Source organism: Seriola aureovittata, chromosome 5, assembly GCF_021018895.1.
Source record: "Seriola aureovittata isolate HTS-2021-v1 ecotype China chromosome 5, ASM2101889v1, whole genome shotgun sequence".
Lineage (NCBI taxonomy): Eukaryota > Metazoa > Chordata > Actinopteri > Carangiformes > Carangidae > Seriola > Seriola aureovittata.
Genome location: NC_079368.1, coordinates 4,913,884 through 4,940,915, shown reverse-complemented (window position 1 = coordinate 4,940,915; position 27,032 = coordinate 4,913,884). Strand labels below are relative to the sequence as shown.

The 27,032-nt window shown below is 44.1% G+C and overlaps 1 protein-coding gene across 4 annotated transcripts; it reads left to right on the top strand.

The window, feature by feature from the left end:
• The first annotated feature begins 1 nt into the window (after position 1).
• Positions 2-27,001, top strand: mtmr3 (myotubularin related protein 3). Of its 4 annotated transcripts, none has more exons than XR_008827837.1 (21): positions 2-194; positions 2,221-2,296; positions 3,603-3,659; positions 5,039-5,128; positions 6,039-6,155; positions 9,331-9,413; positions 10,143-10,309; positions 10,404-10,500; positions 10,895-11,008; positions 11,832-12,022; positions 12,331-12,462; positions 12,630-12,741; positions 13,912-14,107; positions 14,312-14,497; positions 14,774-14,944; positions 15,487-15,632; positions 16,097-17,627; positions 17,740-17,850; positions 17,999-18,087; positions 19,124-19,869; positions 21,813-21,945. XR_008827837.1 is itself a non-coding variant. In XM_056376178.1 (21 exons), the coding sequence occupies exons 3-21, from the start codon at positions 3,657-3,659 to the stop codon at positions 21,982-21,984; spliced, it is 3,735 nt and encodes a 1,244-aa protein (XP_056232153.1). In that variant the 5' UTR covers positions 2-194; positions 2,256-2,296; positions 3,603-3,656; the 3' UTR covers positions 21,985-27,001. The 4 variants fall into 4 exon arrangements, 3 of the variants coding, with proteins under 3 accessions (XP_056232153.1, XP_056232152.1, XP_056232154.1); XM_056376178.1 differs by having other exon boundaries at positions 2,256-2,296; positions 19,124-19,150; positions 21,813-27,001; XM_056376177.1 differs by having other exon boundaries at positions 19,124-19,150; positions 21,813-27,001.
• Positions 27,002-27,032: the final 31 nt, after the last annotated feature.

Sequence of the window (27,032 nt, the reverse complement as noted above, 5' to 3'; positions counted from 1 at the left end):
TATCACGTAGGTTGTTGGGCTGGAGAATTCGCTGCGATGGCGACGACGGCTCTCTGCTGGAAAGGGACGCAGTGAAGCTGGCCTCGGCTCGGATATGACTAATGTTTATTTGATCGAGGTTTATTTGCTGCTTAGTAATTGCACGGGCTTCGGATGAATCTTCGGCTTCTTACTTCTCATCACTCCTTTGACTGGTGAGTCCGCCGGTTTGTGGTCGTTCCTTGGTGTGTTTTGACAGAGGCCTCCTTTTTGGGGTCCGCCCTCCATCTCATAACAACAAAAACAGAGAGCTGCGCTAGCTCGACCAGCTAATGTTAGCTAGCCGCTGTACTGACTGGACTGTGTTACAGCTACTAATGGCAAACACGCAATACTATGAGATTGCAATACAACAGCACACTGCGTATAAGTAAATGTTAATGTCCACTGCTTACAATTCACATATCCACTTTAGGCTAAGCGTTAGCTTGCGAGCATTTCTTTATTGACGTGTTATTCTTGATTAACTATTAACGTTAGCTAGCTGCAGAAGATCTAGCTTAATGTTACCCAAAGAGAAGGAAGGGCTACAGCAACGGTAGCTAGCTAATTACTTTTGTCTATTGACATGGGTTGTTATATATCTGACAAACCTGTTTGAATAACTGACGTGTTGGCTTCTGACTTTTTTGTTGGTGTGGATGGTTTCGCCATAGTTGTTAATGTTAAGTTGCAGAGCACTAAGCTTGCTAGCACTCATTGTAACACTACAATTCAGGAGGGTTTTGGATAACGATAGCTTATTTTGAGATGTCCACGTTACATTCAACTAGGTAACGCGAAATATCATAAATGCTGTAGTAATATTTTAATTGCTTCGCGAAACCATGGCCCTAAATCCATGGCCCTAACTTTCAGCTAGCGGAATTTGATTTTTCCAGACACAAAATTAGCCGACATGTATGCTTCTATGTCATCCTTAATCCTGTAGTGCCATTGTTAAGTTTAATATTGCTACCTGGCCGTCAACGTAGTCAAGCTGTCTGTCAGTCTTTGCAGTCCATCGTCTCAGTCAGTATTTCTATTTGAAGCTAGCTAGTAATAGTTAAAGAGATCGGGGCTGTTTGCCCGATATTGTTGCCCCCTGTGATGCATTGTGGCCGGTCACGGGATAGGAGTAACGTTAAGGCTCTAAGGGGCTTAGCCTTCTCTGTGTGACTCTGAACTAAGAGCCAGACTGAGCCGTAGCCACGGGTCATGAGCCTGCTGCGGTAAACAGAGCCGTGTGCGTGTGGCAGATATGCTTTATCAGGTAGCACCAGCAGTAAAAGCAGGGCTCCTCGACCAGTGAGGTAATGACCCCCCCTCTGCTACTTCTCACCACTCTCCACGACCAGGCGGTGCTGAGGGCCTCTGCTGCCGGTCATGCAATGAGATTTTTGTCTTCTTTCTGGCCTTTTGCATCTTAAATGTGCCTGAGGAGGTGTGTTGAGGTCTTGAACAGCTCATTCACTGACCCCTCAGATCAGATTTCAGGCTCTGCAAGAGCAGCTGACCTTTACAACTATTTGTGGGCCTGTATGCTGATAGATCTCTAACAGGTTCCTTGTTTTGAAGAGAGACATTTAATATTGCTTACAGGCACCATCTGTGTAAAGATAGTTTACCATTACCTGAACAAAAAGTTGGTATCTGTTCATGCTCTTGGTGAATGACATACTCTCATTTCTGTTGTAAACTATACAGGAAAGTAATACCACCTACTAGCCAAGTGCTGTGAAATATCTGGATCTGCCATGTATGTGTGCCTGACCAGCCATTTGGGCAGGTAACCAAACATCGTTGGGTAGTTTGACCAGTCTTACCTTACAGTGGATTGATTAACCTCAAAATGTGGCAGTAGGGGTTTTAATTTAAAAATACGTATGGGGTATTTCTGAAGGTGACCATTAGATGATCAGCCCACGTGACTGAACCATGTCTTTATGCCGGCTAGACTGTTTAGTGCTTCAAGATCCAGCTAGCTTTTTTTCCATTCCACAACTGAGTTTAAGTGGTATCTCTGAGCTCACATGCAAGCCACTGTGACCACCAGTACAGCTATATTTGCCAGGGAATCAAAAGAGCTTCTGTAGCTTGAATGTCTCAGTGAAAAAGTCTGCTGTTTGTAAAATAGAGACAAGTTTATGGGGAAAAGCATTTGCTCATTATTCAATTGCATGTTTGCCTTCATTTCCGCAGATTTCCATGTCATATTTGTGAGAGTTTCCAAACAGGATCACCAGGACTGCTCATCATCCATTACTGATTGTCTGTGGTAAGTCTAAATGATATATTACATCACTATTCTTATGTGACATTTTTAGGCATTTGCTGTTTATTTGACTGTGTGGCCACCAGTACATTTGTCCCCCTTTACTAAATGTAATGGAACTAATTGACTATAAGCTTTACCGAAGGCCACAAGCCTGCTGTTGCTGGCCAAGCCTTCCCTTGTAGTGCCATTTCATGTGGAATTGATTTTCTATTGAATGTTTTGAACATGACTGCCCTACCAGGGGCTCACAGTCTCCTGGTCGATCATGGGCTACAGTTAGTCTTTGTTACCTAGACGCATTTCCTGAGAAGGTATTTACAAATCCTGATGCTTACATACAACGTCACAAACACAGTTTGCTACTCCGGCCGCCCACTACATTGTCTTTTCGTCGTTTCTTGAAAATCTGTTCACATTCAATCTAAATGAATCCGACACAAGCACTGCAAATTAATGTAGAAAAAAAGGATGCTAGTGTGGTTCATCGTTTCAGATAGTAATTTCATCCAGAGTAGATTCAGTGATCTGGAAGATAAGACTTAACATTTGCTCTTTTAGGGTGAGCTAAGCATTTGGCGAAAAAACAACAACAGTAGAATTATAATGTTTAAATGAAAAACATGTATATTATTTAAGTATATTTTTGAGCATTTACATGAGAGTGGACCATAGAGAGATGGGGAATGATGTGCATCAAAGGTCCCTGGCTGTAGTTGAACTGGGACATTATAGTTTGAGGTTTCCTGGTTGGTGCCTTAATCCCTCAGGCACCGGGATGCCCTGATAAACTATTTACAGTTTAGGACCTTGTCCATCTCAGAGAATGATGATTTAAACCTTAAAACGAAAAGACATCAAATTTCAAGGAAAATGACTCCCAAAGAATGTCCATTAATACTTTTTATAAGTTTAAATATTGACCCACCGATTTCAACAACTGAACCCTGAATACCTATTGAATTTTAAAACCAATCTATAGTATTGATGCTCTCCCAAAATAAGTTATGTGTCAACAAAAAACTGTTAAACTGACCTGAAATCAGTGCTGATAATGAGACTTCGTCACCATAGACGATATTTTGATCATGAATTCTGTTTCTATAAAAGTTGCTCCATACGTTACAATAATGAATCCTGGTGGTACTGGCTGCACAGTATCTCTCCTCTGGCTGGAGGAGGAAAAAGTAGATCTTAATTTGAAATTTGTGGATAACAAGTGTTTTAAAGATAATGGTTCAAAGATAACGTCTATGATTTACATGCTCTCTGTCAGAATTACTTATCAACTGTATGTGTTCTTGTACAGACTGATCCAGGCCGGAGTTCCTTGTTGGGTGACCCACACTCCTTCACAGGGGCCATGGTAAAGTACCATCACTTTATCTATGTTTTGGAAAGTAGCTGCTGTCAGTCTGGTGGCCTGTGTGCAGTCTGCAGAATCGGAAACTCGCCATTGATTTTCAGTGTTAGCCAGGCCTGTTTACCAGGAAGCAGACAGTCACACCAGCTGCAACAGTGTCAAAGGTCCTTCAAGGCTGCCGCCTAAGCAGGGCAGCTTTCAGTTTTCATTGCAGAAATTGGTGTTGTACCGTTGCATAGTGACATAACTGGTGGATCGGATGTGTTGCCCATTGAACTGTGTGTGTATGTGTGAGTTTTTTTGTTCTTGGCATGCTGCTGCGTGGCGGCTGCCCCCTGGCTGGCCTCAGCGCACTGCTCCTCCAGCCTTGGTGACCGTGTGTATCAGCTCGGCTCATGCTGAGCCAGCATCCCACAGGATGTGCTGCCACTGTCCGTTATCTGCCATCTCTCTCGACCACCTTAATCTTTCTTTGCACAGTGTTCAGACTAAATTCTGCTCCTGACCAAACACAGGCCATAGATTCGCGTCGATCTCTGTCAGCACAAGTCCAGACATTTTTTTCCACCAGTTTGCCCTTGAGGAAAAATCTCTGACTCTGCTTGTGTATCCAAGTCTGGCATTCACTACTGATAGGCATCCTCTGTAAAATGTGTTCATCTTGGACATAACTACTACTGTGACCTCAAACATTTGGTCCCTAAGAAAGTGTACAGACTGCTGGTAAAAACTTCTTTTAAAAAAATGGACATAATTAAATTTTACCAAGAATTATCCAAAAAGCTGGTGTAGACTCTCCTTTCTTTTCAAGGTCTTGTAGATAAAGTTTCATGTCTATTTCCAGTTTTAAAGCTATGCATGTTATTGTCATCTGAAATACCATAGCTCGTCATACAAGGGGTGATTATAGTAAATTAACCCGGGTTACATATTACAGTGTGGGTGGGAAAGATAAGACAGCCGCACAAACAAGTATAAATGCAGCCCTGTCAGGTTGGATTTAAATCATCTCTGTCACAATAAGGGTTGTGACACTTCTGCTATATCCAAATCAGATGGTGGCATGGCTGGGAAAATTCAACGCAGTGAAACAGAGAAGTAACACTCCTTTTCCCCAAAAACTACTACCATGGTGGTCTTTCAACCCCCCAGGTGATGTCTTCAGAGCAGCTCTGTGGTCAAAGCTTTGAATACATCTGTCACTGTACTTGAGTTTGTGACAGGAGCAGGGTAATAAATAAGGGAATACTTAGCCAGGCTTCCCTGGACAAACATTTCAAAAGCCATATTAAAAGTAAAGACAAGTATGTGACTGAAAGAAGGTTGTTGTTGTCAAAGCTGACTCGAGTTCAGTAAATAGTTAACAGGCCTTTTTTCTGCAGGAGGAGGAGGGGCAGCATAGCTTGGAGTGCATCCAGGCCAATCAGATCTTCCCCAAAAAGTCCCCCGTCCTGGAGGAGGAAAACATGCAGGTGAGGACGCCGCTGCCCTCACTGCTTATCTTGTGTTGTAAAAAAAAAAAAACCCAGTTAACCTGACAGTTATGTGTAAATATGTGGTAGAGTCAGTTACATAACCTGCCTGACATATGTGACTCACTTTCAGTTTTTACCAGTCTCAGAAGTGAAGTGTCAAAAGTCATGTAATATCTGAATGCCTATAACCGAAAGTAAAAACTTTTACTTTCTGTTATTATCAAAAAAAATCATTATGAAGAAATTATAACAAGGAGACTTTCATCTGAGAAGCTACAGGTCAGCACTCAATAGCACACAAAATAGCAGCTGCAATTTTTTTTGATGTAGGTGAAATGTGTCACAACATACCATAAATAACAACATCTGCCAAAATAATCCCAACATGATTTTTTGCATATCATTCAGCCCTAATCACGAGTTATGTTATCTTCTACTTTGGTATGTTTTCAGTCAGCTGGTTGCTGGTATTCAAAGTGGTAGCTGTGTCACTTGGGAAGTTTCCTTTTTTTCAATGAGTGTTGTGCTTTACAGCAAATGCTATAGCCCACTGAAAATTACTGATTTGTCAAGATCCTTTTAGGCACAGGAAACATGATCAAAGAAAACAAATCACAGAGTTCCTGAGTTCTTTACAAAGTTCACCAGGTGGTTAATGGGAGAAGTTCATGCTGTGGAAAAAGAGTGTAGAGTTTGTACTCATGACTCAGATTACCTGCAAGAGTGCAACATTTCAGTTTACCCGACTGCTGTAGTAGAAATGGTCAGCATGCTGCTACAAGTTGCAAAATAGTCACACTAACCATGTCTAGTGAAAAAGCGATCAAATCACAACCCTTATGTCATCACTGCTGATCTCTGTGAAGCTGTTGTGAGTTTGAAATGTTTTATCACCTGCTGTTGCTAGGTGCCCTTTCCTGAGCTGCACGGGGAGTTCACAGAGTATGTGGGGAGAGCAGAGGATGCCATCATCGCAATGTCCAACTACCGCCTACACATCAAGTTCAAAGAGTCTGTTGTCAACGTAAGTATCTTTGAAAAGTGACTGATGAGCTTCAAGGTCAGATACGATTAGAGACTCTCTTTTACATGGTTCAAAATAACTGGAGAATGAAGTACATTGTCTCTACTCGAGGCTGTGTGAATCTATTAATGTTTTGTGAATGGGCAGAGCCGGGCCATTGTGCCAGCGCCGTGGTGACCAGGCCATTCAGAGCTGATCTGCACTGGCAGCAGTGCCGCGTGACTCTTCATCACCTCTGTTTCTACACTCGCCTGCCCGCATTGCTTTCTCGCTGCACTTGCCGTTGCCATGGTTGCAGTGATTCCAGAGGGGATGCATAATAGTGGCGCCCTCTCTGTCTCTCTCTCTCTCTCTCTGTCTCTCTTTCTCTCTCTCTCTCTCTCTCTCTCTCTCTCTCTCTCTCTCTCTCTTTCTCTTTCTCTCTCTGTCTCTTTCTCTTTCTCTCTCTGTCTCTTTTCGCCACACTAAGAGAGAGACTAGCTTTGTGACCAATAGTGGTCACCTTCTAAAAAAAAACCTCCTCATGTGCCTTTGAGAAGATGTTCTAGGTTTTCTTGGGGGTTTTTTATACTCCTATAAGATACTGGCTCCAGTAAACTTCCAAAACTATGAGTTATTACAACATAGATTGACACCACGTATAAACAACACATATAAACAAATATTTATGCATTTGTACATATGTATTCAACATTCTGTTAAGTCCAGGGTTGCACAGGGTGGTAGTACTAAAAAAACTTTTTTCCCCAGAGACTACACTCTGTTATATGCAGTGTATCTCTCATAAACTGCCTACATGCAAATCTTTGAATGTTTTTCTTACTCACAAATGAAGTATTTGTCATAATCCCTTGATGAAATTGTTCCCAAATGCCTTAGGAGAAAAATATGATCACCAAGCTGCTCTGGTGCAGACTTGAGAGCAGGAAAGTTGTGCAATGATAAATCATGTGCTGCAGAAAAACACTTCTGGATGTTTCATTTCCTTCTCTCAAAAACTATCATCATCTATGCAAGTGAAAATAACACATTATCACTGTAATGGATAAGTCCTCTTCTGCTCTATGTTTTTCTTATTGTCAACAAATTCCATGAAAAATCCAAAATCAATGATGAATTGATCCTATCAACAAGTATTGTTTGTATTGTTGAGAGGCCGGTGAACCACATCAGTGAGGCAGTGATACGTTCATTCATTACCCTCAGCATGGACCCTCCTGATTATTTAGAATCAGTCCCACATACACTGCCCTGCACGTGGACACTGTCCCTGCTGCCGAAAAAACCCACTAACCGCACATAATAGACTTAAACAACATAACTGTTTATACCTGTTTAGGTAACGTTTGCTAAAAATGAGAGCTCACATATGTTTTGGGAAATTTTTCAGCCTTTTAGAAAATGAAAGTATATATTTGTGACGTGTTTTTAAAAACTTCAGTAGGAACGTTCGGTGCCAGGCAGAGGAGGGAGGTCAGAGAGACACATTGTTGATTTTGGTCTTTTCATGGGATTTGTTGACATTAAAGTATCAAAGCTAAATTATTTTAATACCAAAACATAAAACCTAAATTTTAAGTACCAAAACCTCCCAGTGAATGTCTGGTCAGATTTGTAATCTTGTTTAATTTATGTATTGATCACATAGTTCCTGATTTAAATCACAGTTTTTGCAAGTTTGAGAGTATTTTTTATTGAAGCCAAGTTCTTGCGGCTGCTTGAGTTTAAGCAACATTTAAAATCGGAGACTTCTGGCTTGGAACCAAAGCTCATGTGTGATATCATCAATAGATGCTCATTGGTTTATTCCCCAGTTCCGGTGAGTGCATCCATCTGAGTGTTTCCTGTTGCTACTGGCTGCCCGTCACGTGTAGCTGGGCTTAATTGGAACCTCAATGAGCCTCCGGTTCCTGGCGCACAAACCACGTCTCTGTGCTCACATCAGACAGAGCCAGCGTTCTCCTCACACATATTTGGACGTGTTGACGAGGCATTTGCATCACATGGTGAAGTTGTCAGAGCTCACAAACCAGGGGTGGGAGGTGGAAGAGAACGAGAGGCTGTTAACAAGCAGCTCAGGAATTTTGATGGTGGCCAGATTAGGGATGTAGATTAGAGGGCTGGAATTAAGTTGCAGAGGCAGGATGCTCGAACATCCGGAATATGTTGCGATGGCAGAAAGAAGTTCCAAATCCATGAGCACCACTTTCATTATTGTTCTTTCTGTTTTGTTTTGGATAGAGTTGTTGTTGTGAGGTGTCAGTAAGTACCCAGCAGAGCTGCATGGCGTGGAGTGGTGGACTGTATCATTTGTGTGTGTAATTTGTTTGTGCCTGTCTGTTACCTCGCTGGTGCCGGAGGAGTAGACTCCTGCTTGTTCACCCCGTTTAACACCAGGTGCTGGATTAAAGTAGACGTGATGAAAAAATACGTGTGGGGAAAAATCTGTCCACACAAAGCGTTCAATCTCCATCAGGCAGTAACACTGTCGCTGCACTAATGTATTGGGAGCTTGACTTGCTGATGACTGGCTGTCGATGCATGGCACTGGACTGTGTGTGAACAGCAGCTTGAGCCACACCTTTTTATGAAAGCCCACTGTGCTGCTGAAAAGTGCCCTTACTGTAGCTAATTAACAGAGCTTAGTCAAGAGCAGCATAGGTATTTCCCTGCAGTATTCAAAGTATGCTCTTAAGTTACAAGCACATGACAGTTCTGTACTTTACATGTAGTTTGCCTATAAAAGATAAGACTGTAGCTCTGGGCCCAAAGGGAAAAGCAGATACAAGCTCTTCAGGATCCAGTATTGAGTGTTTTTGTTCTCCCATATGCAAACTTAAAAAGATTATTTATATTAACTGAGCTCAGGAAGATGTGATGTGATATGAAAAATTAATGGAAATGCACCTGGGAGTGATCTGTGTGACCGGTGTATTTTTAGCACCATGCAGCTGAAGGGGTTTGGTTACAGAATGAAATATATGGAGTAAAATTGTGATGTTGCAGCACATCTGGCTGATTCTTGGCATGATGGCGTTTTACTGTGTCGACCACCACTAATTAACGTAATGGACTGTTAGTTGCAGTCTACCACACTACTTGTACTGACTGCATGGGTTTGGTTGGTGCATGTTTCTGTATGAAAGGCTGATGTTCCCTCTCTTCCACTCCACAGGTCCCTCTTCAGCTTATAGAGAGCGTGGAGTGTCGGGATATGTTCCAGCTCCACGTGACCTGTAAGGACTGCAAAGTCGTTAGGTATGTCCTGCACACTAAAGCCACTCCAGCTGTTTCCTCCTGTTTGTTAAAGGTGTAGAAAAGTTGGGATCTGCAGTGTCTCACCTGGTACAGTGCATACCATTTAGGCTCAGTCCTCACCATAATGGCCTGGGTTTGAATCCCACTCAGACCCTTGGTAATAAAGCCAAAAAATAACATTATAAACCGGTGTAGAAAACTTGATTTAGAATAGTTTCTCTTCCATATCTAGTTGTCAGAAAATGTGATCTTCTGTTTAAAGCATTTGAAGTAGAGATAACAATCATAATCAAAAATTGCCAGTCTCACAGAAGTCCAGATGCCAGGTTTAAGGTTGCTATGGCAACATTTAAATGTGGTAGCAGAGAGAGAGAAGACAACGATGCAGATAAGCTAATATATTTGTGCCGCACACAATTCATATTTTTTGTCGCTTGGAGCTAGCTTTGTAGAAGTTGACCATTGAAGGAATCAGTCAAATGTAACACGAGAGGAGGCCTGATGTAATGCCTGTTGTTAGACTTTCTGTAGAGACCCAACACCAAAATTGGTAAGGTAAGGAAATATGTGCTTTCCACAAACAAAGGACAAGTATTTGCTTGATTCTGAAGTATCTGTGTTGCAGATATCAGTATCGAAATGCTTCTCTGAGAACCACCCCTGTGCTCTGATAATATTCTGTCACCTGATGAAGGTGTAACATTGCCTTTTTCCTTGTTGCGTTTCCAGGTGTCAGTTCTCCACCTTTGAGCAGTGTCAGGAATGGCTGAAACGCCTGAACGTGGTGGTTCGCCCTCCCTCTCGCCTGGAGGACCTCTTTTCCTTCGCCTTCCACGCCTGGTGCATGGAAGTGTACGCCGGCGAGAAGGAGCAGCATGGCGAGCTGTGCAGACCAGGTACCCTGTTATCTCCTACATGTCCTCGCATAGCCCCAACAAAAAAACCTCCCCTCTGCTCTGGTCTTATCAGACATCTCTGCTCTCTCTCCAGGCGAACATGTGACCTCCTGGTTTAAGAATGAGGTGGAGAGGATGGGCTTTGACACTCAAAACGCCTGGAGGATATCTGACATCAACAGCAAGTTCAGGTAATAGCAGCTCTCATTCAGGAGACATAATCTGCTGCTGTGCTGATTTCCGTCACTCTCAGTTAGAAGATAGATCTGTCCTTAGCTTTCATTGGCGTACATCGTGTGTGTGTGTGTGTGTGTGTGTGTGTGTGTGTGTGTGTGTGTGTGTGTGTGTGTGTGTGTGTGGGGGGGGGGGGGGGGGGGGGGGTGTTATTGTACGCCACTGGTGCTGCGCCCTGGGCAGATAAGGGTCCAGCCCAGGATTAGGTGTCTGTAGACAGAGACTTTTGTTGAGCCATTGCAGCCCCTTGGTGCTGCCTCCCTCCCTCCCTCCCGCTCTCTCTCTCTCTCTCTCTCTCTCTCTCTCTCTCCTTGTTTAGCCGTTGCTCTCTCTCCCTTTCTGCTCTGCCAGACTGTGCCCCAGCTATCCTCAGCAGCTCCTGGTGCCAGCCTGGATCACTGACAAGGAGTTGGAAAACGTGGCAGCCTTCCGCTCCTGGAAGAGGTTTCCTGCAGTGGTTTATAGGTTGGTTTATGTTTGTTTCTCCCTGAGCTCTTCAAACCAGAAAGTTAACTTCCTCATGTGCTGATTGGCCTTTGTGTTTTTTGAAGGAATGAAACCATCTTCTTTTCAGCTCTATGTCAATGCCACGTTGAGTTTACTTAGGCCAGCAAAACATGGCTTCAGTGAATTGTAGTTATTGTATGTTTAATGAACAGTGCTCAAGAGCCTTTGATCTTTTGTTTTTGGAAAACTACACCAACCAGAAATCTTAACTTTGTGTGTTACAGCACCTGAAAAGAATAAAGCCAGTGGTTCCCGACCTGGTTGTGTTATGAAAAGGAAAGAAGGTCGCCTGCTGAACCAAAGAGTCATATGAAATGATTAGTTCAGTAATTAATTAGTTGATTGACAATTTCATTTATCAGCAACATTATTTCTTTGATATTTTTTTTAAATCAAAAAAGGAAAAAACTCACAGGCTCCAGCTTCTAAAGTTAGAATATTTGTATATGACGTTTAACTAAATACTGTTGGTTGGACAGACCTGCAGTTACAAGAGGTGAAGTTGCTTTAGGGCATTTTTCAGTATTCTTTGATATTTCATACACTAAACCTTTGATTGATTGATCAGAAAAGAAAATGTTAGATTAAATGATAATGGAAATAATTATTATTTGCAGCCCTGTTCATTTTCTTTTAATCATCCAAAAAGTCAACAAATAAAACATAATGTTGTGCAGGAGAAATGCAAAACAGATAGATGCTAAATGCTCTTAACTAGGAGATAACCCATAACTCAGATTGACTGTCTGTGTATTTGTGCTCTGGCTAACCCCTCACACAGACACCAGAGCACGGGGGCTGTGATCGCCCGCTGCGGTCAGCCAGAGGTCAGCTGGTGGGGCTGGAGGAACGCTGATGATGAGCACCTGGTCCAGTCCATCGCCAAGGCCTGTGCCGTGGACAGCAGCTCCCGCAAACACCTCCCCAACGGTACCTACACCAACGGCTCAGACCTGCCTGATACTGACTTCGGTAAGAGCCTCTCTCACTGACATACTGTATAAATCGCACACAAACACACTCCCTCACAGCTGAGCACACACCTACCACCACACACAGACGTGGATCTGCAGCTGACACTGTTGCGCAATCCGATGTGTCAGGGCTTGTCTCAAGCAGCAGGTTTACACACAGATCACAGTAACTTCTTATGTCAAACACATTCTGTTGATGTTACATATTTCTGTCTTTTTTGACTTTTTTGAAACCCTTCAGCCCTCGTTTCATGCAGCATGAATTGCACTGGGTTGTAACTTTGCTGTGTTTTGTGTCTTTGTCAGAGTCCTCCATGTCCAACAGCTCAGAAGTGGAAACGTTGGTCATCCAGCCCCATAAGTTACTTATCCTGGATGCCAGGTCCTACGCTGCTGCCGTAGCGAACAGAGCCAAGGGGGGAGGCTGTGAATGTCCAGGTAGGTCCTCTCAGCTCAGGCCCTTATTACAGGCAGACTTAGGTCAATGTGTGCTGTGGATTCAGTATCTCGGTTAACCACAAATGCGATTGTTCTCTGCGCTAAAATCAAAAACCACTAGCTTTTGTCTTCTCATTTTTGTCTCATTTGTTTTCCTCATGTTCCAGAGTACTACCCCAACTGTGAGGTGGTGTTTATGGGCATGGCCAACATCCACTCCATCCGCAAGAGTTTCCAGTCTCTGCGTTTCCTCTGCACTCAGATGCCTGATCCAGCCAAGTATGTTTTTTTTTTTGTTTTTTTTTCTGCCTCCAGCAGTGCCTCCAGCTTCCCCTAGTCACGACTCAGCTCACAGCTCTGCAGGCTAAAACTATTAAACCCTGAGCCCTCAAGCTTTGCTGTAGTAACTGTAGGTAACTAGTAATCACAGCTGTGTTTTGGCCCTGGTCATACATCTGTGCCTGATTTAGAAAGCCTGGCCAAACCCCAAGTGGAGGATCTCTTTCCATCTGCACTCCCAGCCTCGGTGCCACAATGATGTGTAATTAAATCACGCTGGCTTAAGAGCCTGTTGTTGAAAGTGGTTAGAAGACCAGATCAGAAAACAAAAACAGGCTCAGAAAGAAGTCCTCCCAACAATGCATCCAGGCTGTAATAGGGTCACACAGTTCATGTCTATGTGCTGTCATATTCGTCAGCTTTGAAGGGCCTTGTGCACGAACTTTCTGATGTTTATGCAAAACACAGCGGGCTATGCCGATTTCTCTCTGCTAATTGTCAAACATTTCACCACAGTGCCACTGTACTGAGCAAGACCAGCTGCTGAGCTTGACGTGTTATAAACATATAAAATGAGTATAAACTGTCACAAGCCTCCAATCATTCTGTCACAGACTCTTCATGTTTATAGTCAAGACAAACACACCAATAGAGCTCAGAATATTATCCTAGATAAGATAAGAGAAGTCAAACATTTACTCATAATTGAAGTAGGTCACGTCGCTCTCTGGTCATCCATGTAATGTGTTGAAATATTCAGTGACTTTTATCCAACCAGGCCATTTAGGCTGGAATCATCAGCTGTGATTTTGGGCACCTGACAAATGCAGGTCTTATATTTGCTCTACGTTTAGCTCTTTTCTTAGAATCTCCACCAAAATTAAGAAAAAGCTCTCTCTATCTCTCAAGCTGCTAAATTCCCCAATGAAGAATATTAAAAAAGTAGAAAGACACAGAACAACATTGACGTCACAGTTGAGCTCGTAGCTATACAAAGCTGTGCAGAAGTTGTTGACGGATGTTAAAGGGCTTTAAATCCTGTGGTATGTGGCATCGGATCATGCTTTGTACTTGTCCTTATGAAACACGTGTGGCATCACTTAGTATCTGAGGCGTGCAACCTGGTCTGATGTTTCTGTTTTTGCTCTGTTGCTGTCTGTGTGCCGGCAGCTGGCTCTCTGCACTGGAGAGCACCAAGTGGCTGCAGCACCTGTCCCTGCTGCTGAAGGCGGCGCTGCTTGTGGTCAACGCCGTGGATCGAGACCACAGGCCCGTCCTGGTGCACTGCTCCGACGGCTGGGACCGCACACCTCAGATCGTTGCGTTGTCCAAACTGCTGCTGGACCCGTACTACCGCACTATTGAGGTACAGATGAAGACTCTTTGATCTTTAGTTCCGTCCTCCGGCCCTTTGTAACATTTGGTCATTTAACAGGATCACATTTAATTTGTTAACTTTAAGGGGACATTTGTTTTTTACTTTTTTTAAAAACTGCACATGAGTATGACTGGCCTGATATTGTGAAGCAACATTTTATTGAACCTAAGATCTTGTGACGTCTTTGTGCAGGGCTTCCAGGTTTTGGTGGAGACGGAGTGGCTGGACTTTGGCCATAAGTTTGCTGACCGCTGCGGCCACGGAGAAAACTCTGATGATCTGAACGAGCGCTGCCCTGTCTTCCTGCAGTGGCTGGACTGTGTTCACCAGCTGCAGAGGCAGTTTCCCTGCTCCTTTGAGTTTAATGAGGCCTTTCTGGTGCGTACCAGTGGCAGAAATCAAACACTACAACTGTAATGTCTTCTTAGATCATGAGATTAGACACTGCAGAATGTTTTCATCTACGTGGAAGGAAATGGCATGCCTCTGATTCAAGTGTGTTCACATTCAGTTTCCGATTGTGAGACACTGATATGCATTTACAGTCTGGGTGTGTTGATGAGTCATGTGTTGAACTCTCGTCATCTCTGCTCTCATTATCATATCTAAGGTGTTTGTACAAGCCTGTACATGTCAGCTTGTGTGTGTCTGCAGGTGAAACTGGTGCAGCACACCTACTCCTGTCTGTTCGGCACCTTCCTGTGTAACAGCGGCAAGGAGAGGGAGGACCGGCACGTTCAGGAGAGGACATGCTCAGTGTGGTCGCTGCTGAGACCGGCCAACCGCACACTGAGGAACATGCTGTACTCCTCACACTCCGAGACCGTACGTCCGCTGTTTCTGAAGCATGTTAAAAAAAAGTTTTCTACAAACAACAAAGCGGATTGAAGCAAGACAAAGAAGAAAATGTGTCAGTGGAATTAATTAAAAACAAAGTCTAGCCTGCTTAGGCCTGGGTTTCCAAATTCTTCAGGTCCAGACAGTGAAGTCTTCAGATGAATTAGATGAAACCCAGAGCTTTGTATTTCATAATGTCTTCTTAGATTTATTGTTAATTGTTGTGGTCTTAAACTTGATTTAGGAGTTTTTACCACCCTTCTTAGAATTGCATTTTGTGGTTTCGTGTTTGCATTTCTCTGTGTGGGTGTCATGGCCATAACTTCTTGATTTACCATGAGTGGAAATCATACTCCCAGAATAGCATTCACATATTCTTATCAATTCTGTTTATTCAAATATTCACTTAGCCGGTTCCTTTGTTTCATTTTTCTTCCTGTGTTCAACCTTTAAAGATTTTTCTCCAGAGCATTTTGCTATTATTTGTCTCCTGATGACGTCCTGAGTTAAATGTGCAGCTGTTGTTGCAGGTTCTCCATCCAGTGTGTCATGTGCGCAACCTGATGTTGTGGACGGCGGTCTACCTGCCCAGCTCCTCCCCCACCACCCCTTCCGATGACTCCTGCGCCCCTTACCCTGTGCCCGGTGCCAACCCGGAGGATGCACCACTGGGCAGGTGAGCCTGGCGCGCTGGCACCAAGCCCCCCCTCTCTTCCTCCTTCATGTAAGAAACACAGGGCGAGGACTCCCACAGCTGGAGAGGCTCGGCTTTTCAACTCGTCTGCTTTGATACTTTGCTCTGCTCGAGCCCTCGCAGTCACAGATGCTGTTTTATGCTCTGCTTATCTCGTGTCTCATGACAGTAACACCATGATGGAAGAGCAACAGGAAGTTGTTTCATTGTGATGTTGACATACTTTGACAGCCAGCTCTGAGTTAAAGAGACCAAGTCTGATTGCTTCTCTCTCATTATGTTTGTGCTGTGTTTTCTTGTTTTGGTGAGGTGAATGTGATTGCTTTGTTAGCCATACATTTTCTAATGATTATGTTGCAGTTTCAGATTGGCTCATAGAGTGTCAAACACTTTGTTATATGATGAAATGCTGTTTCTGTGCATAATTCTTATCTCATTTCCTTCAGATGCACGAAGACTCGCTCCTTTGACAACCTACCCAGTGCATGTGAGCTGGGAAGCTCCCTGGCTCCTAACCGCCGCTCCAGTGACCCGAGCCTCAATGAGAAGTGGCAGGACCACCGGCGCTCTCTGGAGCTCAACATGGCAGTGGGGCCAGAGGGAGGGGGGAATCAGGATCAGGAGGTTCGGCCAAACGGAGTGGGGCCCTACCCAGACGGAGTGGACTCTGAGCTGGACGACAGCCCGCAGCCGCGCAGCTCACACGCTGAGCTCGGACAGGGAGACACTGTGAGCCCAGCAGCAGCAGGAGAGGACGCAGAGGAGGCGGAGCTCTCTGTGGCAGTGGGCGTGGCTGAGGGCCAAATGGAGAACATTCTACAGGAAGCCACAAAGGAGGAGGCGGCCGATCAGAGAGAGGGAGGTGCTGCTGTCACTCATGTTGTTGACACTGTTGACACAGAGGAGGAGAAAAAAGCAAAAGATGAGGACGAGGACGAGCGTGCAAATGTCAACGGGACTGAGATGCAGAGAGAAGCATTTGCAAATGGTCACCTTCCAGAAAATGGTGTAATGGAGACAGAGGAGGAGGATGAGTCTCCACCTCTGCCCACACAGAAGGCAGAAGAGCTGGATGAACAGGCAGCTGAGGTGACTCAGGCACCAGAGGATCTGGTGAAACAGGATGTTGAAAACTCTTCTGTAGAGGAGGTTGTGCATGGACCCAGTGACTCCGGCTCAGGTGAGCCAGAGCAGCCTGCAGCCCATAGAACTATAACTAATGGCTTTGTGGACAGGTCTCCTGAAGAGCCAGATGTGGAGGAAGAGACCTGCCCTGACTCGGTATCTGACAGTGGTGTCTCTGAGCCAGTGGAGCAGGTGGATAAGAGGGCCTCCCTGATGGAAAGCTCAACAGAGACTTTAACTGAAGAGGCCTGTGGCAGGTTGGAGCTCCCAGCACAGCCGCCTGTTAGTCTGAGCCGTGCGCCCTGCAGTGACGGCAGGAAACAGCCGCCCTGCTCCAGGAAAGAGAAGGGGCTGGAGGCAGGCGAGCACGGCCTTATCAGAACTTTAAATGGGGGCACCAAGCGAGCCCCTGTCAGTGCCTTTCAGTCTGTGAGTGCTGACCTCAACAGGGATGGGATTTGTAACGGCGACAGCTCTGACGGGGAGCCCTGCGGGGGTCCTCACTGGACCAAAGGGAATGGGGAGCGGGCCCCTCTGAGTCGACAAATGTCCCTAGCTAGCTGTAACTCCCTGATCCTCCATCCGCGGGGCAGTTGCTCCCAGCACCGCTGGTGCCACGCCCTGCTGGGCCGGGCCGCCATTAGCCCAGAGCAGCCGTCACGCAGTCACCTTGACGATGACGGACTGACGCTGCATACTGACGCCATCCAGCAGAGGCTAAGGCAGATCGAGGCGGGGCACCAGATGGAAGTGGAGACTCTGAAGAAGCAGGTGCAGGAGCTGTGGAGTCGCCTGGAGAATCAGCAGCACATCAGCTCTCACAGGATCAACGGAGACATGGGAGACGAAGTGGTAAGACACTGACACGTTGACCAGGTTTACCACCTGGACATTAAGTTTGAGTTGTAACTGCAGCCAGATAGGTTCCTTCAAATCTGCCGATTCTCTGTCTCCCCCCACGCAGACCTCAATGACAGACTCGGAGTACAACCTGGACCCAAACTGTTTGTCGCGCTGCAGCACAGAGCTCTTCTCGGAGGCCAGCTGGGAGCAGGTGGACAAGCAGGACACTGAGGTGAGCAGCTGGACTGACCTCAGGATATTTATTAGGGAGGGAAGGAGCAAAGATCTCAAAGAGATAGTTGTGTTTGTTCAGAGAGCTTGGATTTATGGAGCTCAGATCTCTTGTCAGCTGTGAGCTGACATTGCTCTGTACATTACAGGTCACTCGCTGGTACCCTGACCATTTGGCAGCCCAGTGTTACGGCTGTGAGAGCAGGTTCTGGCTCGCCACCAGGAAGCATCACTGCAGGTAAAGACTGAGGACTGTCAAGCTGCAGAAGCTCAAACCTTCAGTCACTCACTGTCAGCAGCCACTGCTCTCTGTCCTGCAGAGTTCAAACTCGCTCCTCTCATGTTCAGAACTGGTTCCTTGTATTCAGATACATCAAGACCTCGTCTAGATTCAGCAGCAGCAGATTTCAGTTCACACCAGAATCAGAATGACTCTTGAATTCTTCTCAAGTAACTTTTTATGATGGGTTTTAATGAAAGTCAGGCCGTTGACTAATTTAGGTTTCCAGCAGGGAGTTGCTCATTATTATTGATACACATATGCTGGTATGTTTCTTACTAGCATTGAGTTTTTGTCCAGCCTGCTCTGTTCTACAGATGTGAATACAAACTTCTCTGACCTCAAGCAAACATGGTTACTACAATCTAATCTCTTTAATGTTTTTGCACTATGATCAGGTCACAAAGACACTTTTTAGTGTTAAGTGTGAACAGGGCCTGGCTGTTCTGTCATTAGAGGAGCACTCCTTTGATTTAGAATAGCATTTGCACAAAGTTGTGGGACATGTGAGAGACAAACTTTAAAAAATGATCCCTATCACTGCAGCAGAGGCTCAGATACCCCTGACTTTGAGGCCCTCATAGAGAAACACCAGTTCCAACCTTTCCCATAATGCAGCTTGATAGCATCTCTTTTTTAAACCGTCCCTGCCTGGTAAACACCCAGAGCTTTCAAAGTCAACATCTGCAGTGTGTAACTTCAGTTTTCTGAGATGCTCCTTTAATTTAAAGCCTGTCATGGTGACAGGTTGTTGGATTGGTCTATCTACTTTAGTGTTTGTTTGTCGAAGCTTCTGTCCTACAAGACAGTTTCAGCAGTAAAGCACTACAGCCCACAACTGTGGCGATCTTAGATTTTCTACGTTTTTTTGTTTTTGTTAAACTTTGTGAAGCTGACACACATCTTCAGCAGGAAGTGTGTTTTAGTGTGTTTTAAGTTTTCTCCACTGTTCAGACAGTTCTTATCCATTGTCTGCCCCTCTCCTCCTCTACAGTGGCAGGGAGCCTGTCCAGGAGGTCTGGTGAGATCCGGCTTCCCTGTCCCCCCACCACCCCACCCTCCACCCTCCACCCTCCACCCTTTTTACCGGACATTGCTGCACCTTCCTCGTTCTAATCCTTACACACACACCCCACCCCCACCCTCCCTCCCTGTCTCTCCTCACTTGCTGCATCTGGTTTCCCCCCCATTGTGTTTTAGTTGTCAGCAAATTCTCAGGGAAATCTCTCTTCATTACTGCGATGTATTGACTTGAGTGTGCGTCCTGCAGCGCCAGTGTGTTTTCATTCAGTGATTTTTAATTGGCTGTGACCGTGAGCACGCTGCTGTCAGTGGTTCAGCTGTGTTCGGTCGAGGGCTGATTCTTATTTTTCCTGAAAAGTTTAAATCTAAAAAAAAAAAAAAGACTTCCTCAACCTCAACCCTCCTCCTGCCATAGCACCACATCAGCACCCCTCCCTCCCACCACCCTCAACACACAACCTGGCAGCATGCTGCCCCAAACCAGCCCCCTGCATCTCACCTCCCAGCAGCACAGCATGGTCCTGAAGGCCATGCAGTCCACCTGGTGGTGTAAGTGGCTGCAGACAAAATTAGATGAGGTTTTTTTTCTGCTCAGGGTGAGTACAGGCAGGCAGAAGGGACCACTGTGTGTGTAAGTGTGTGAGCATGGCCTTACATCTGAATCTGAGCATGGGTATCTGAAGCCTCCAGTGTGACCTGCCTTCCTGTCCAGTGATGGTAACCTGTGTTTTTAATGGGCTGAATAATCAAGTTATCACTGCTGAGTAGATGAGCACCTCTGCTAACCCGGCATGTAGTGAAACATCACAGCAAAGTGGAACTGTGAGCAGGAGCGGTGTGCAAAGTGGAGGTCTTCACGGGTCCAACATTCTGGACCTGCTCTGAAATGGAGCGTGGAAAACCCAGCCGAACCTGATGTGCATGAATGAATATTTATAAAAGAGAGACGAGATCAGAGGGAGACCCGAACAGAAAGAGAAGACAAACACCGACAGCAGCGTGATGCAATTTCATCATTTAACAAGCAGTGGTGGAAAACATGTTCATGTTCAAAGAAGAATTTATATAAATAATTCAATGTCATAATATCAACCTCCTGCACCAACAATAAGACAAAAGACTGTTCTCATGTAGTCAATATCAAATTCCAGTTCCGGTTCCCTCGTTAGAACAACGCTCTGGTGAACTGTGAAGTTCACAGTTCTCGTCTTCCCTCTCGCCTCAAAACACTGTTTTCTCCCTCCGTAACGTACCACGTGATCAGAGCTGACATTGTGGAACCGTGAAGACCTCCAGTGCAAAGCTCAGGATGAAGCACTCAGCACTTTGAGTTTCAGACCTGCTTTACTCCTCTTGTATCATGTGTCCCCGGTGATCAGATTGTAATCAGACACAGCAAACACAAGGTGAAAGAAACAACTTCTGTAAGTTTGTTTGCTCACAGCAGACACATTTTCATATCAGGGTCCTGTTCTTCAGATGTGAGCTCACTAATCCAGACTAACACAGTCCTTTAATTCTCATCCTGCTCACTTGGTTCTTCAAACACAGAGATTTGTTTTCTTAATCTTTTTATGAAATTATGTACAATAACTGTGAGCTCTTATTTTGAAGCAAAGCTAGCATGATTAGTGCTGATCGTATGATTTTGCTACAGACAAGAACATTTCTAATGTAGCTGCAGAGAAGTTGCTTAAAGCCAAGGCCCCCCCCCCCTCGAAAAAAGATATTCTAAATACATTGACTGTTGATGAAACTGTATGAGCCCAGTAATCAGTATTACTTAATTACACACTCCACTCTGATAGGCTGCACTGGTATCAGCACTGATTCTGATCATATTAAGCAGATCACACACCAGCGATGACGTGACCAATCCTCATTTAATAGTGTCTTTGTCACAGTCATTGAATTAATTATTTCTGCTATCAGTTACATTGAGTCACAGTGGGCCACCAACTCTGTTTTTAGTCTCTGGCCTCATGTTATTTACATGAAAATTCTTCATAATTCAGATTATTATGATTTCATGCAGTGGGGCAACATATCTCGTGTTTGGGAAAACCAGAGCAGTGGCTCAGATCAGTTCTCAGTATCAGCTGTTTACACGTTTTTACGTGTGATGCAGCATTTAATTAGAATGTTTATTTTAGTGTTTAAATGACAAGTTTCCATCAGAATGTCATAATTAACTTTCTGATATATTGTTCCATAAATCTAATAACAGTCAGACACTTATAGTTGGATATTGTTCCTCTGGTCTCTGTATCCTTGACTATATTTGGATCGGTTCTTATTTTAAGTAAACCTTTTTTTGTAATTTTATAACCCATTTTATCATGTTGAGGTGTTGCTATGATATTTACACCAAAAGCAGAATTGACATGTTCTCATCTAAAATCAATTAAATTTAATTGGAAAGTCTTAAAGACAAACTTTAATCTCACTTTGAAGAACTCTCAGATCCAGACTTGTGTCAAACCATCAACAACCAAATCAAGATAACTCGGTTTTCCACATGTGAAGAACAGGCCTTGGTTTGAATATGATGGAGGTGAGTCTCATGTAAACCTGATCTAAAAAGGAGGCGCATGGTAACTGTGGGTGTAAAGAGGCTCTGTCTGGGAGTCCAGCAGTGACCGCTCTGTGTCCCCCTGCAGGAACTGCGGTAATGTGTTCTGCGCCAGCTGCTGTGACCAGAAGATCCCAGTGCCAAGCCAGCAGCTGTTTGAGCCCAGCCGCGTCTGTAAGACCTGCTACAGCAGCCTCCGGCTCACCTCGGTCCCCCTTGACCTGGAGCTGGAGAAACCCATCACAGCCAGCTCCAACTGAGGCTCAGAGGACCGGGACAGGAGAGCGAGTCGGGCTGAGCTGCCAGCCGCTGACACAGGCCCACTGCTGAAGAAGAGCACAGGAGCTACACAGAATGTCCCATGTACTTTGTGTGTGTGTGGCAGATATGGAATTTAATGTGTATATACAGAGGATGGCGTGGTGGCGGAGCTGAATGACGTGTTTGCAAGATGCCGAGCGCTCTGAACAGTGGGTGTGCACAGGGGTTGGTGGTGTGCGAGAGTGTGTGTGTGTGAGAAGAAATTGCACATTCGCCACACAGAGGGTCTGTGGCAGTGATGGGACTGCACTCCGAAGCCAGAGGAGTGAGGATGGACATCCTGGTGCCTTGGACCAGGCAGGCAGAGAAGGTCGTCTCACTGTGTCGCTGAAGTAGATTCAGTGGCTTGGTCCATTGAATCTGCTTCCCCCGCTCATCCACGCTTCTCATCAGACTTCTACACCATCGTGGACTTCTTCTTCTCTCTAGAGGCTGTGAGGTCAGAGGTGATGTGGAAGATCTCCGGGCAGCCGCGAGATAGTCCCTCAGCATCAGAAATGTCTGGATAGTGATGTTCACAAATGTTGTTTAGGGAGAAGCTTAAAGGGTCAGTTCACCCAAACTACCAAAAACACATTTCCTCACTCCCCTCTTGAATCTAACCTGTATCTACAGTATATTTGTGGAGGTGAAATGAATTAGGCCTGAAAATATTATTTTCTTTATCGATTAACCAGCAAATCATTTTTTCAAAAAGTCAATGCTTCACTTTTTCTGTAAAATGTCAGAAAATAGTGAAATGTATCCATTAAGTTGTCTCAGAGCCCAATATTACATATTTAAATTGTTTGTTGTTTGTCTAATCAAATGTCCAAAATTCTAAGTTTAGTTTAATAACATATGACACAAAATAGCAGCATTTCTTTTTACATCTGACAAGCTGGAATAAGACAGTTTGTCATTTAAAAAAAAAAAAGATTATTGGATAATTTTGTGAAAGTTTATCATTCAATTATTATATAACAAATTATTGTTTGTGGGGCTCACAGCACTTAACGTGCGTTTACAGTGGTACCCCAGTGATCTAATATTACTCTTCAGTTTGAGATTGTTGAAAGACAGGCCGACATGTCCTGACCTCCAACATGCTGAATCCTACATTTCCCATAATGCAATTCCAAAGTGTTTTAATAATAATAATATGCCGTCTGCCAGGTAACCACCCACATCTTTCAAACTAAACACTGGCGTTCTGGTTTGTGTTAGTGGTTTCAACATCTGAGGAGCGGTAACCCTAATGACATCACTGTGACATCATCAGGGTAATTTGTTCAGACTTGACAAAAGCCGAAAATTATATAGTAGTAGTACTCCTCGTGATGAGTAAACTGACCTTCAGGTGTGAAATTGGTGTTTTCCCATAAAGGGTTAAAAACGGCGTCATTTATTCCCCTTCATTCGAGGTAATTTAATGTATTGGGTGAACTGACCCTTTAACGCACTGTGGGCTGAATCTCAACATATTTGCTTGCTTTTGCTTTGGTGAGTTTTTATCAGCTCTTCACACAGGATTGCTCAGACGTGTGTATATACAGGATATACAGCTTGACATGTAAATACAAAACAGAAAAAAAGAATTTTGCTGTTTGGAGTTTGTGTTTTTCAGTGTTGAGATTCAGCCCACAGTGCAGACGAGGAAGGACGAGGGTTGTGATCATTAACAAAAATGCTGTTAGGATATTCAAATAGTTTTTCTTTCTTCTTTTGAATACTGATCTCAACCACAGTGAGGAGAGTAAATGATTATGATTGTTACTATTCAGCCATGTGAGTCTTACAACAGGACGTGTTATTGATCTGTAGAAAAGGCTTTAGAACATCTGACCCTTTAACAGCTGACGGCCGCTCAGCTCTTCCACCCTGACTGACTGTTATTACTCGTCCGCTGGGAGCGTAAACTGATGTGTTGTGGCGTTGTCGGTTTGTGTCAGACAGCAGACAAGCTGCAGGTTGTTTGTGCTCGACACAGACTGACTGACTGTGTCATCTCTCCTGTTAGCCATACCTTCATGCCCTTCACTCACAACAGCCCCCCTTTTCATTCTTTTTACCCAGCAGGCACTGGGAGCTGGACTTCTCCTCACCTCTCAATCGTGTGGTGGAAATCAGAAGTGAAGGTGTGAATTTGACACATTTAAATTTCCATGTTCAAATTCCTAAGACGAATTGTTTTCTTTTTTTAATTATTAATATTATTATTTTGGAGGCAGCGGTGAACCGTGACCTCACTTGTGATTTCTGCTCTGATTGGTTGAAACGTGGAGGAGAGCAGCAGCAGCAGAAAGGGCTCTTGGCGTTTTCCTAAAAGTCTGTAACTCCACAGTCTGTGAGAAGCTTCACTGAGACGCCCTCCCTGCCTAACACACACACTCAATGACCTTGCACACACGCTAACACACACGCACACATACACATTTTTTTGTAAAATAAATGAATAAAATAATATATTCAGATACCTATATAGCATTTAAGAAAAATGTATAGAATCCTTGAATAGTGGCTCACTTAATTAGTCACCAAAAAGTTTTTTTTTTTATTTCTTTTTTTTCTTATGTTGTCAATTGCATAAAAATACCTATATTTTGCAGCCTGTTGAAGATGACAGGTGTGTTTTTTTAAATAGAGAAGCAGGGTGTCCTGTTTTGATGCTGCAGTGGTTTTCCCTTTTAAATGCGATCATTACTTTGATTTTATTTATTAAGGTTTTGTTGTTGAATTGCTGTTTTAAGATCCAGACAATTCAAATTGCCACAGGATAATCAGTGTTTATGAGACGAGGAGTGGAAGATGGTTCTGATCTGTGGCTACGATGACCCTCGTCATTTCTGTTTTCTATCAGCCAATCACAGCGTGAAATGTGGATGAAATGATTTCCCAATCCACTTAGAAGCAATGTATGCAGGGGGGAGGGGGATGGGGTGTGAAGTCAGAGGTGTCATCGAGCATCATGTGACCTCTGACAATCACATGTCAAAATAAAATAACGAGTGTGTCTTTAGTCAATGAGACGTCTATGCACTGAGAGAACCGTGGTCCAAAACAAGCAGCCTGAACCCAAAATAAAAGCCCCTGACTCTCACACACAACAACAGAATTAGTTCATTCTAACTCATCAAACAAACAACAAACAAACAAACACTACCTCTACTTTGTACACACACTCGTTCATGCACACACACACACACGCACACACACAGACACACATTCACACTGAGCTTGTAATCGCTGAGTGACTTATTTTCCAGATTTATGTCATCAAAAAGGGCCTTTTGTTGTTATTATTGAAATTCTGTGTTTTGTTTTGTTTTTCCCGTTAGTCAGCTGGAGCGTTAAAGGTACAGCACACCACCACAGACTGTCATTTTAATGATGATGATCTTGTTGAGACTGCCAATCTTTTTATGCCTCATCATCCAGTTTGTCCTGTCGGCAGAGGAGCCTGACTGCTTCTTTAGCAGTCGGCCAGAAAGTCACACGATAACAAAGTTTTGACTGTCAGATGAAATGCATTAATATAACTGTGATCATCAGCTAAACTATTTAACCACACCGGCGCTGTATGTGTCCCTGACATCTCTGTTTGGATTTCAATGTGGTGGTAACATGATGGAAGTGTGCAGTGGGTGGTCAGAGCAACAACAGGCTTGAAGTGTTTTTCTCACTGTGCTCCTGTGGAAGTGGTGAATGTGTTTAATTCAACAGCTCAACCTTTAGTCTTTGAAAGAGAACAGAAAAAAGAGGAATTGTTTTCCCCTCGTAGATGCGAAGCTGTGATTTCGGAAAATAACATATTTACAAAACAAGCAAGCGAGGCATCGAGTGACCAAACATTCATTTAATTTTGAACTTATTTAAGATGGTGCTACTGCAGCAAGTTCAACTTTTCTCTCGTCTTCTGCAGATAAACCAGAATAGTGACTTGACATTGTAGACTGTTCAGTATATAATGGTGATGTAAACCTGGCCTCTAATCTAAGATCCTATTAACAGCTGATTTACTCCAAGGCTTCACACTCCTCTCTGACTGTCTGTGTCCTAAATGTTGAAAGAAAAGTTTGAGTTTGATAATGCTTCATAATTCACGATCTCTTAAACACAGACTATCAAACGTTGACTTAATCAGAGAAAAGATGGCCGGATGAGACGTGTGATTTCTAATCATCAGCCCAGCGTGAGGCCGAGGCTCCTTCACGCTCCCTGCAGGCCGGCAGCACAATACTCACTCTGTAATTTCACCACCATCACAGGCATGTGGGACACCAAGCTTGTCTTGTTCAACAATCCATGAATGTGAATTGTTAAAAAAAAATGTTCTTTTTTTTTTTTTGCACATGACATAATTAATTAATTAATTAGACACTGCCACAGAGTGCATCAAAAAAAAAGCTGGAATGGAAAGTGTGCTGTGCTTTTCTGTGTTGTCATGAGCATGATGGTTGGTAACTGGTCATCAGAACACGCGTTGCCAGGATGATCCCTTGCTGTTTTTGTTTTGTTTTTTCTTTCTCTTGGTCTGCTTATGTTGTATCTCTCTTCACCTGCGCTGACGTGCTCTATCAGAGGTGTCACTGCAACGGCCCAGTAATCACTTGACGTGAGTGTGAACACGTGAATGCATCGAGCTCTGGTGTGACTGTGTGTGTGTGTGTGTGTGTGTGTGTGTGTGTGTGTGTCTCTCTCTTTTGGTGGAGACTGGTGCCAAGCAGTTTTATTACGGGTCTCTCTCAAAGGGATCACTCGTGCTTTTGTTTCATTTTCCTCCTTCCCCCCCCCCCGTCTGTTTGATAAGCACTTTGAACCTTCTCATGTCTGTCAGAGGAGTGTGTAGCTGTACATAGCGATTTCCTGTAACAACAAGTGCTCCTTGTTCAGTCTGAATATTTTGTTTTGTTGGATTTACTTTAAAGAGCATTATATTGTTGTAGAATTAAAGGAGAAATAAACTAGATAAACCTACTGTGTTGTCTGCTAGCAGCACCTGATACCT